The 12,410-nt window shown below is 42.2% G+C and overlaps 1 protein-coding gene across 1 annotated transcript in view; it reads right to left on the bottom strand.

Moving 5' to 3' along the window:
- Positions 1–2,055: 2,055 nt before the first annotated feature.
- The window catches only part of LOC146834787 (interleukin-12 receptor subunit beta-2-like), a 745,756-nt gene continuing 735,401 nt past the window's right edge, over positions 2,056–12,410 (bottom strand). The window contains exon 16 of the mRNA XM_085602323.1: positions 2,056–3,109. Coding sequence (XP_085458449.1) covers positions 2,414–3,109 — 696 coding nt within the window. The 3' untranslated portion in view covers positions 2,056–2,413. The remainder of the gene's footprint in view (positions 3,110–12,410) is intronic.

Consider the following 12,410-nt stretch of genomic DNA (forward strand, 5'->3'; position numbering starts at 1 on the left):
GTGTTAGCTATCTCATCATGTTGTGCTTCTGTCTTGTATTTCTGTATCTTATAACTCTTGTATAGTGCATACTTTGAGTTATGACAGATATTTATGAGGGGCTTTGATTGACAGCTATGGAGATGAGGCTCAAGGCAAAGAAAAGAGTGTGTCAGGGGTCTGGCCTCGCTGCAGAGCACACAGAACAATTTGGGTCATGTAATCCAGTTGCAATAAAATTCTATGTATATGTGTGTGAAGGGGGTACACAGGTGTTAAAACATTTATGAGGCAAAAGTAAAAGAAAATAAAGTGCTGAAATGTGAGTGAGTGCAGTGTATGTTTGGGGTGGTCAGCTGAGGGAGATACGAAGAAGTGCATTCGGAGGAGAGTGAAAAGAGGATGCTGAAGAGGAAAGAGATGAGTTTGAGGATGTGCAGATGGACGAGATATGCCGAGAAAAAGCGCATATTATCTAACATAAAGAACACTTAACTGAAGGCCAATTTTCCTTCCACAGGCCTCAATAATATTGAATTCACAGTCTCAAAATTTCAGGATTAAAACATTTCCAATGTCAATTAATTATACCAACTCATTGTTGTTACTCATTTATCTTAGACAGCTAGCAACCATTGACAAAGCAAATAGAACTGGCAGATTTTAGATGTATGTCAGTTGTTGTTTTATATATCTGGATGCAATAACATCTATGAGAGAAAACAAAATATTGATCGGGTGGCACGCTATGGGAATCACGGAAATGTATAATACATGTTCCCTTTTATAGAGCCCACTTAAAGACCTCTCAGCACATTTTTCTATATGACTGATTGCAGCCAGCAACTGTAGGTGCTTCCTGAATCCTGGTTAGAGCATTTTCTTCCACAATCGATGACACATACAGTGCAAGCACACACTTTCAGGAGCTCGAAGTTGTCACGCTGTACAATTTGCAAATTACAGTAACTGCTGAACATATTAATAAAGAAAGATATGGGGCCGTTTTTAATATGTTTAATATTTCAAGACCTTTACATTCCGACTGCTTTATAAACCTTGCTCTCTCGTTAAATTAATTTGCTTTAAAATGCACCATTTGCCAAATTTTAAAAACATTTTCCTCGGGAGAAGGACCTCCCCTGGTCCTCAAGTTCGTCCATTAAGCTTGCTCCCTTTGCTCGCTACTTAAAAGTCACGCCCAGCTTTTATGGCCCACTACTTTCAATTGTCACCAGCCACCACAGTGTCCCTGCACCCTTTGTGCAAGAACAAATGCTGACGTTTTGTTCAGAGGCGTGGCTTTAGGAAGGGTGTTTGGGTTGTTACACCCCCCTAATCAATGTATTAGTTAACAAATAGTTGGGAACAGGTGAGATCAGTCTGGCATGGTGAGGTGTCTGGTGGATTTCAGGTAGGATTTTTACATGCACACACAAGCTAAAACTCAAACTCACACACTCTTTCTTCTCTGTTTTGAAGTTTTTAAAAATGGTGGTTATTTTATAAAATAATTTGTTTTACGTACCGCTAACAATCCGCACAACTCTCACTTTCTCTCACTCTCCACTGCCCCTTAAGCCTCCCTCATGTCCTAATTCTCAGATAATGTATGGTAACAAGATATGCCAGCGTGATTGCTAGGAATCCTAAACCCCCCCCCCCATCTTAGTGACCACCCCTGGTTTTGTTATGATATGTGTTGTAACATTGGTCATGAAACTCAGGCTAACTGTAGTCTAGTTCTGCACAGAGAAAATAGAGGCATTTTGGCAGGCGATAGATAAACCAGTCTAAAAAAGAATTACCTAATTGTGGAAGAACACGCCTCTAAAAGAAAATATTTTCTGTACTTTCGGAAATAAAAGTTAAGCATCGTAGTTTTCTTTATTTCACTCAGGCCTCCTGTGAAATGCACACAAGCAACTATAGTAAATTCTTAACCCCGTTAAACAAATTGCCAAGGCAGATACCTCTTCAAGACAATGCACCAATAACATGAGAAAATTCCGTACCAATCAAACATTATCTAATATTCATTTATTCCTGGCCAAGCATGAATAACAAAGCCTACACTTTTGCATTCAAGTTCTTGCTCTTTATTCATTTTGTTTACTCGGTAAATTTGCCATGAATTGCACTGCAACTCCATTAAAGCCAAACTTAAAAACTTAAAAACAAGGGAGCTGAAATGAGAGTAGCCTATTTTTAACACTACTATGTTTCATTTGAAAACGCAAAGATCACTTTGTATCACGCCTAATAATAAAGAAGAGGCAGACTTACCTGATTATCTCTAAAATGTAGGACTTTGATGCAACAGAGGTCCACAATTCATAAAAATCAAAATGATTTCTAAATGTAAATTTCATTATAAAATAGCATGCCGTACTGTGCACTGTGCAAAAAGTAATGTAAACATTAGGAATATCTATTAAGCACGAGCGTTTAGCTTCAAAAGATATGTCCCATTTTTGTGTTCTATCTTGCTTTCTTCATTTGGAGGGTTATACACCAGCTCTTGTGAATTGCATATTGAATACAGCTGTTTTGGAAAGATCTGCGGAAAATAGGGCTTTGGGTCTGGAGTTTCGGTACCTCCAATTATTAAAGAGCATCCTATTCCATTGGGAGGGGGGGTGTCGTCTTGAATTAAGCCACCTATTATTTCAGTGTTCCTTTCAAATCCCATGGACTCACCATGTTCCATCCTTATGCAGGAGAAAATATTCACTGACTCACTACCTCTGTTGTCCTTAGTCATGTTGTTGGCATCTGCTACCATCTCTGTCCATGAAAGAAAAATGGGACTTGTGGTGTTGTCCAATTCCATTCCATTTTCTTGGAAAGTCTGTGAAGACCCTTGAGGGAGATAACTTTCACAAGTACTTTCGCTGGAAATCTGCGGTTTGTATCCATCAACTCGTGGGAGAAGAGGTGTGGAGGAAAGATCCAGTGGTAGTGTACTCTGTGGGACACCTGCGCTGTATCTGAACTCTTCCATGCATTTGTCCTGATTTTCAGCGAATACAAAGTCTTCCTGGCGTAAGGTCTCTTGTATCTCAGTGACCGTTGGCTCATAATCCGAAAGTAGAAGCAGGGAACTGGATTCTCTGAATTCACAATTTTTCTGAAAAATTATATAATGAGTTAATTTTATTGGAAATTATTGAAATGCGTGAATTAACAAGCTAATCTTTTCAAACATATTATGCTCATCTTTTCAGTATAAAAACTTAGGCTTACTTGGGTCTAGGCAAACACTCAGTTACACCCTTATTCTAAGTTCTAATAGGAGTCTAGGTGCCCGATTACATAAATTTGCACCATTTGGGGCGCCAATGTTTTACTGACTTTTGCACGAACCAGCGATGAATGGCATTTCCACTAAGAGAGCAATGTTTGTTGGTGCAAATGTTATTACAAAATTCCCTAGCACTTGTGCACATATTATGCATATTGGCAGCCGAACATTGAATTGCTCTGTTAAATGCATGCATCTGATACTAAGACAACATGCTGACCTGAAACTGACTTGTATGTGGGCCTAGGATCAGGTGTTACAAATGGACAAAGACAAATACCAGTTACCGGGGTAAAAGGAATACGAGGAAGAGGAGAGGTTTAGGCTTTTTCTGAGTGATGCAAGTGAAGAAATTGTTTCAATATCCAAGGTAGGAATCAGTCTTCTTGCCCCACAAATTTAGGTCGAAGGCCTGACTTCGGGTTTAGTGTGAAATTAAAGTCCAACAATTTCTGGATGACATGCTAACACAGATGCCGACTCCGCCAATCTATCCCGCTCATATAGGACATTTTACCAGTGCATTCTTCTCAAAATCATCCTCCTTTGACTTGACTTAGACGTGCTATAACATCAAACAACCACAGTGGCGTAACGAACCTTGAGGGTCCCCCCCTGCAAGGTAAGTGGAGGGCCCCCCTTGGGACTCTATCAGGTGCTCTCTCTGGCCAAAGTGCTGTGCTGAGGGGCCCCCTGGAGCCTGGGGTCCCCCCCTCGCACCACAGAGGCTGTGGGGGCCTGTGTTACGGCCCTGAGTAACCAGGACATAAGGGGTATTGTCAAAGAATATACGTAAATCCAGAGGTACCTAATGTCTCAACTGTAGATCTCATGAACATGTAAGGCAAATGCTCACCCACAAACCTAGGTGGCATGCTTCATCACTGGGTTTCCCTCCCCCATCCGGGACAGCGGGGCTCACTTGTTTTTAGCAGGGTGCTTTATTTTGGAGGTTAAAGTGCCTCCTATTGTTAATGGTTGGGATCCAACAAGTGAGTTTAAAAATCCCCAGAGGAAATATTAAAAAACAAAAGGTATGGATGTTAGGTATAGCTATTGCCCAAACATTCACCTAGATCAACATATTTTAGCCAAGTTTCTGGGGTCTGGGGTCCTCAACTTTCTTCACGACCTGGATCCCGATTCTTGAAATTAACTACAGGGTTCCATTTATGTTATGGTGTTCATATGGAATTCTAACACATACACACAATGCTAGCACACACATTTGTGTAACTTTAGTTACTGGTCGAGTCTTCCATGTGGGAATCCTGTATGAACACGGATTAAAATGTATGAGACACACATATATGAAGACAGACATTTATTAGTGATGCACTTGGAATCAACTCACTCCATGCAAGGATTTACACGCCAAAAGAAATTGTACTTTTCAGATAAACGAGCAGAAATCACTGCCACTCCCCACAGCAATCACATGCAAGGAGGTGAAATTGTATATTTCAAAGTCAGCCCACTCTGTGTTTCCGTGAGGCTGTGACACATTCATACTCCTCTCAGACGCACCCAAGTCTGGATGTTTATACAGCCCAATGGTGAGGGGTACATCAGATTACCATTGTAGCTACACACTAGGATAATAGTAAAAGCCAAAAATGTTATGAGAAAACAGGTATCAGCCGGTTTGTAGTCACAGTCTAACTTAGGTTGTCAATGGAGCTTCCTGCCATGTCACCTTCTGAATGTGCCACCTCAGAATGCTGTCCTGTGGAGGGAGCATTGATGTTTATGAAGCTGTATAGACCATATTCCAATGTGCTGGTAGCCTTGTGCGTGCCATGTCATATGTGTAGTATTATGATGTCACAAGTAAAGAGGGATGCCCAGGGCTCGGGCCCGGTCATCACTATAATGATCTGTGAGAAGGTGAAGGGGAACAAGGGGGGAGAGGATGGATTAAACCAAGGTAGATGATGAGCCGGGCTCCTCTCGGAATACATTGGGCAATATTTGAAGGCTGAGCGGGTAGAGGAGAAGTGCGACATAGGGACACATGACGTAGCACAGACTCTGCGATAAGGCTGCGAATGGGGCAGAGACACAGAGTATCTGACCATATAGTTTGGGGGATGAGCTGGAGGCGGTGTGGCCTTGCTGAGAAATACCTGGCCACTACCCCTGAGACCAACCCCGCAAACGCGCAGTAGAGGTCTGGTTCAAGTCAGTATCTGTAGATGAGTTCACCGGACGTATGGCTGTTGCCTCTCAGAACTGGGGTGAGGTAGTTGGGGACCATTGTTAAGTTTTGTTTGATCTAACCTTCAGATGCATAGACACATATACTTCAGCTATGGACATACTTTGTAGAAGGAATGCTGCAGGGGGGCTGGATGTACCTCTGGCCAGGCTATTGATGGTGGGCACAGGACCCACTTATTGAGAGAAGAGGGTATGGCTCCTGAGAACTTTAGGTACACCTTACTCACGTGGAATGAGAGATGACTGGTGTGTGTCAGTAAACAATGTAAGATACTGGCCTTCTTCAAATACAGGGGCGTGGATGTGGCCTTCCTGCAGGAAATGCATCTAGTTGAACGTAAAATATTCAAACTGAAGCGATGCTGGAAGGGGCAGATACATGCTACAGGTTACTCATACTTTGCAAGAGGGGCATTAATATGGATCAGACCAGGAACCCCTTTGAATCCATGAAGGCTGACATCAACAAAGAAGGTAGATATGCAATAGTACAGGGGAAACTCAACGGTATGCAGCTGACATATGAGCAGCCCGATAATCCTATGGGAACAGTATAAGTGCATTCTGGACATAGCCTTGGACAGGTTGGGGGCTCCACTTGTGGACTCTTCTAGTACCCTGGGGCTTCCCTGACTGGCTGCATCATTGGGGCCTGGGCAACATTTGGAGGGGTAGGAATGCGAAAAGGGGGGAATATTCCTATTACTTGGCAGTGCATTCCTCACACGTCTGCCTGGACTGGCTGGTGTGCTACCAGTGAATTGAAGAACATATCACCCTTATGGAGTACCTTGGCCACACGATCTCAACCACAAACTACTGCTAATGTGCACGAGATGGGATAGGCGAATGCCCCCATATTGCCACTTGGAGGCTACAATTGACAAACTTGCAGAAACCCATGTTCGCCGACCCGCTCGCAGACACAATATGTGACTACTTCTACCACAATTGGCACACTGCAAGACATACTAACATAGACCGGGGTGCCTTCAAGGCTGTAGTGCAGGGTTTCTGTATAGGATAATATGTAGGGGTATGTCACATTGAAAGGGGACCTATCCATAGTAGAGCTTGGAATTTGAGGGCTGCAAAGAGCGTCTATGAACAACTGCTCACTTTAACACAGACTGTCAGCAGAAAAAGATAAACATGCCTCTACCATAGGGAGGTTAAGAGCCCTTGACAGACATGAATGAATACCTGATTTCTGCACACACCTAGGGAAGCAGAGCTGGCAGACTATTAGCCCTGCTGGTGCAGCCTACCAATAAGGAATGACCCGTTGCCTGTATCGCTGATCAGGAGGGCCCACTGGTCTACTCTCAACAAGAGAGTCTTAAGGTGTTTGGTAGACACTACAGAGAGTTATACCGAGACACGGGAACGCCCCTTGCTGAGGAGATTGGAGCCTTTCGGGACCATGTAACCCTGCTGCAGCTCCCTATGACTAACAGCAAGGTTCTGGGTAGAGCCAGTGACAGAATTTGATATCCGTGAGGCTCTCAAGGGACTTGTATGAGGGAAAATGCCAGGCACAGGCAGCCAGTTCTGGCAGAAATATATGCAGGGGCCTTGGTCTGTGGTTCGCTCCCAGAGTCCCCCAGGGAAGCCATAATAGTATTGGAACCTAAACCAGCTGGGGACCACCTAGAGGTGGCAGCATATGGGCCGAAATGTGTACACAGTGGAGATCTGCCTACTAGGTTGGTTTCCACACCAACAGAAGATGAAAGCAGGGGATAGATTTGTGAACCTTGCACTAGGCATTGTCCGCAGAGACATTGCACGCTACTGGAAGTCCCTGGAGGGCCCACTGCATAATAGATGACAGGCAGTGGTGAAAGCTTGGGCATCTGTGGAGGGAGCAACCCTTCGGGTGGAGAAGGTCAGAGGCCTTTGTCAGGCACCTTTATCGGACAGGTGGATGGAGATTTTGCCAGCCTTTCAGGCATCGGAAGACAAACTGGCCATGTCATCTCCCCCCAGAGCCCTAATGGGAACATACCACTGAGGTAGCTGACCCCCTGCCCACCAACACCTGGGAAAGAGCGCCGGTGACCACCCAGTCCCCCGCCCCTATACTGTGAACCAGATAACACATGCAACACAAAACTAGAATTGAAAAGCCCTTAGCACAAAATATTTCATCTACACAGGCTAGGACCATACAGTTGTTTTGCAAGAGTTTATTAGGCTCCAACACTATGCGCTCAGAATTGAACAATGCAAGACAGTGAACTAGCTTGTTAAAGGACTTTTTTTTTTTCATCTACGACTGTAATGTATTGTATTCACCTTAAAATGTTTGCATGGGTGGCTCTCAACCACGCACTGAGTACTTGACACGGACATGGAGCTAATTATGTGTGTACTGGTTAATGAAGAAAACAATAAAAACATTTTGAAAAAAAGGGGGACGCCAAAGGGAATTTATTAGCTGTCATGAAATAGAGCAACATGCAGCACATGTTCTTGTAGATTAAATAATTGAAAATTCCCCAGACACTATGGGGCATATTATCAAGGACGGCGTTAAAATTATCGCCGGTTTAGCGGCAGAAAACTGCGTACATTTATGAAAAAAAAGTGGCACAAAACATTTGGGAGAATAGCACATTTAACAACAAATACAAAGCAATGGCTGTCCAAGGTCTCATCTGCAGGAACTGAGGCTCAGTTAAAATTAAACTTTCAAGATAAAACGATAGTGAAGATAACGCAGTCTAATGCTAAATAAGTAAATGTTTCAAGCGCTATCCAAATTTCTATGATAGGTACTTCCTCAGGACATGGTCTGAACACACTTGTCATTGCTATCATTCCATGAAGCTGGTTGGAATGCCTAGCAGATATCAACATTAATTTGCCAGAGGATAGCTTTTGTAGTCGGGGGTAAAGTCCAAATAAAAGAGATGCAACCTTGAACCAGAAGTGTCTTGAATAGATACATTTGACCCTGTAAAAAAGCAGCAGAACCCCGTCCCTGTTAGTTGTTAGGTCAGTGAGCTGATAGGACTGTAGTGAATTGACAAGTCTCTATGTTATTGCGTTCTGAGTGAGGCAATACTTGACATACTGGGCTGACCCACACGGCCTTTTCTGACTCCTTCCTCTTCCCCCCTCCTCTACACTGGTATATCATGCCAATTGTAATGTATATGCACAGCAGAGGCCCACTTTATGACATCCATCATGCATGCCAGTACTGCACAAAAAGCAAGTCCTCCTGGATCAGTCTAGACCCCTCTGGGGCACTGGCTACAACAATGTGCTGTTTGGCACTTGGTGCCACCTGAATCTGCTATTGCAGACTGGCATTTATGGTGAGAGAGGTGATCAAGGTGCTGATCATCTATAAAATGTTGAAAGAACTCAACACTACAGCAATCCATTAGCCTTTTTTTTCACAACCCTAGTTCTGGTGAAGAGGCCTTCCCATCACTCCTCCATGACTTACATTTATGCTTGTTAATGTCTATTCCCTGTTCAGACATTTATTGAAATATCAGACATAAGGGCATATCAACAAGGGCTTTATCTCTGCTTTTTTGGCTTTAAAAGCCAAAAAAGCAGAGATAAAACTAGCACCCTATCAACAACAGGGTGCTAACATGCAAATTGGCATGTTAGCACCCTTTTACTCTATGCTTCCCCTTGCATCTCTAATGAGATGCAAAGGAGGCATTCCAGAGTAAAATAATAGGAGAAATGTCGATAAGCGACATCTCTCCTATTATCAAGAATATCGCTAACCCTGTTAGAGACAAAAAAAGCAGTGCTAACCTCGGTTAACGCTGCTTTTTTACATCTGGTATTTTTCTGACTTAACCATGATATCCTATGGAAGGAGGATATCATGGCTAAGTTTGTCTGTCCCTATCAACAAGCTAACGTGAGATTATCGCTGGGTTTCCAGCGATAATCTCAGGTTAGCCACTTAGCGTGAGGATTTTTATCGCTATTGAGATAAGCGTTGCTAATAGCACGCTATCTCAGCGATGAAAATCAACGCTAGCCGGCGATAATTATCCTAGCGCTAAGTGCGCTTAGCGATAATTATCGCCGGTTGTTGTTGATATGCCCCCTTATTCTTTAAAAGAAGCTATATATTTATTGTCACAGAAAGCTGACTGAAGGGCTGCGCTGGGACAGAAAATAGAGAGGCCATCTCACTGAGCAAAAGCATCTCACGCAAAGGCAGGTTTTCAACAGAAAGAGATTTTTGCTTTTTGCCATCATTACCACTGGCTAGCAAGCTGGCTCTGCTCTCCATTTTGAAATAGAGAAAGTGTCTGTAATTTCTAAAATTCACAGCATATTCTAATAGCCGTCCTTCATGTGGCCTACTACATGCCACAATATATCACTTCCTATATTATTCAGTTTACAGATAAAGTTTATTTCTTATTCTATCAACCTCGCAGATGGTGCTATTAGAAGATTTAATCTGTGGGTGGATAACCCCTTCATGTGACAGGCTTACTGAGTAACCAGTAGTACTGGGATTGGGCCAACGTATCTTTGGCGCTATCTGAATCACTGTTCACGCCTTACATTTCACCGTTGATCCTCCAAACTTCACCTCATTTTGACCATTCAGTGCTTAAGCTAGTCTGACCATTGTAGCACCTGCTTTGAGGACCCTGTTCTCTTGAAGGAAAAATGACTTTTTCCAGATTCTAGGTTGTCGTCTTATAACTCCACCCCGTCCGACCACAGCCTCCCTCCTCAGCACCTTGAGACCCTCACAGGTGAGTAGCCGCTCTTTACAAGCCCCTGATTGATTGATAACTGGTACACAACAACTTCAACAAGTATGATGTGACACTATAACTTAAGTCAAGCAGGGCCTGCTATCAATGCTGTTCAGTCTTTGCTGTATAAAGCATTTCCCTACTTGATCAGGGGGCCAAATAATTCGAAGCAAAGTATAGTCATTTAAACCTTTACTGTGGTTTTCTCTTGGCCAGGCTGGATGGAATTTCAACGTTTTGCCACCGCATAACCTTTAGCGCGTTACTCTCAAAGCATGTAAGGTGGTGCAGGAGTATTGCATAAATGTTAAACACTTAATATAACAAACATTGGCAAAGCCAGTAGGTCTGGCATTGCCATCGGTTATGCAAAACGTTATTGTTGGACAAACTTGCCAGTCTCTCTCAATCTAAAAAAACATTGGCTAAATGCAAAAATATTTTGGACTCCAAAAGCAGATATTACCATAGTAGTACCGGGCACTAAAGGGAGCTACTTTATGTGCTGATATTCTTCTTAAGAAAAGGCAGCATGCTGTGATTCTCAGTGAAGTCATCCAGTGGCTGAAGTGACTGACTCACAAAAATAAAATAATGATGAAATCTGGCTGAAAACCCTATAAGTAACTATGTTATACACATATTTTTAGAAAGATAGATAGATAGATAGATAGATAGATAGATAGATAGATAGATAGATAGGTAGGTAGGTAGGTAGGTAGGTAGGTAGGTAGGTAGGCAGGCAGGCAGGCAGGTAGGATAGATAGATAGATAGATAGATAGATAGATAGATAGATAGATAGATAGATAGATAGATAGATAGATAGATAGATAGATAGATAGATAGATAGATAGATAGATAGATAGATAGATAGATAGATAGATAGATAGATAGATAGATAGATAGATAGATGGATAGATAGATAGATAGATAGATAGATGGATAGATAGATAGATAGATAGATAGATAGATAGATAGATAGATGGATAGATAGATAGATAGATAGATAGATAGATAGATAGATAGATAGATAGATAGATAGATAGATAGATAGATAGATAGATGATAGATAGCACTGCAAGCATACCAGAAAGACATACAAGCTGGACATACAAACCAAATTGGTTTACAAGTATACAAGTATAACTGTAGTCCTCTATTAAAATACACACCAGCATGAAATACACGAGTGTAGCCATAAATGCCCATCACTGTATGCATACTGAAAAGATGACAAGTTTATAAAGAACAGTTTCAAATGGGTACAATCTGGTATCCTGTGAAATAGCAGAAGTCAGGTAAACCATGTCCACTCCAACGTGAAATTACAACCACGTTAGCAGGAAGTGATCAAGCTGGAATGTGTACTATGTCACATCAAAAATAAAACACGAAGAGCTGGTAGAAATTGTTCAGCTATCACAAAGGCAACACTAAAGTAATGAAAGGGACTGAAGGCACTGAAAGGGACTACCTTGTGTTTGGATGTGCTCCTTGCGAAAGAGCAAAATGCAGTTACTCAGAGTTGTCAGCCAGTGGCTAAAGTAGGTTGGCCCATTGCCTATGATGTATGCTGTAGTGGGTGGAAGCAAAAGTTAATGACAAAAGACCAATGGTTGAAGAGAGGTGAATGAAAGCACCTTCACGTAATTATATTATAAATATAATTTTAGTAAAATCAAAAGGTCTTGACTAACGCCAGACCTCAAAAGAAAATGTATTGAGCACACATGGATGTGTGATGATACAATTATAAGATGGGACAGGATGATTCGGTCTGTTTGTGTCAGAGCAGGAACATACAAAGTGCTTCATCTTTCAGACTTGCATGTGCAGGGTGCCAAATTGAAGTAGTGCATTGAATCATAGCGTCTGAGAAGAGTCTGTGCACAGTGCAGGTTCTGGCAGTTATTAGAAGAAGCTGGAAGTATTATTAAGAGAGTACCTGGTATGGTAGGTGTGTGATGCATCACATATGTACATGTAACCTGTAACCAGAGAATAAATTACCTTCTTTTCTGTATAAGACTCAGATAATCAGTATTGGAAAGGTTCATTTGCCCATAACATTATTGCAAGTCAAACAACTGCAGATAATGCACATATGGAATGCTGAAACTGGCTCAGCCAATCAGAATGCTTCCAATGC

The sequence above is a fragment of the Triturus cristatus genome, chromosome 4_2 (genome assembly GCF_964204655.1).
Source record: "Triturus cristatus chromosome 4_2, aTriCri1.1, whole genome shotgun sequence".
Lineage (NCBI taxonomy): Eukaryota > Metazoa > Chordata > Amphibia > Caudata > Salamandridae > Triturus > Triturus cristatus.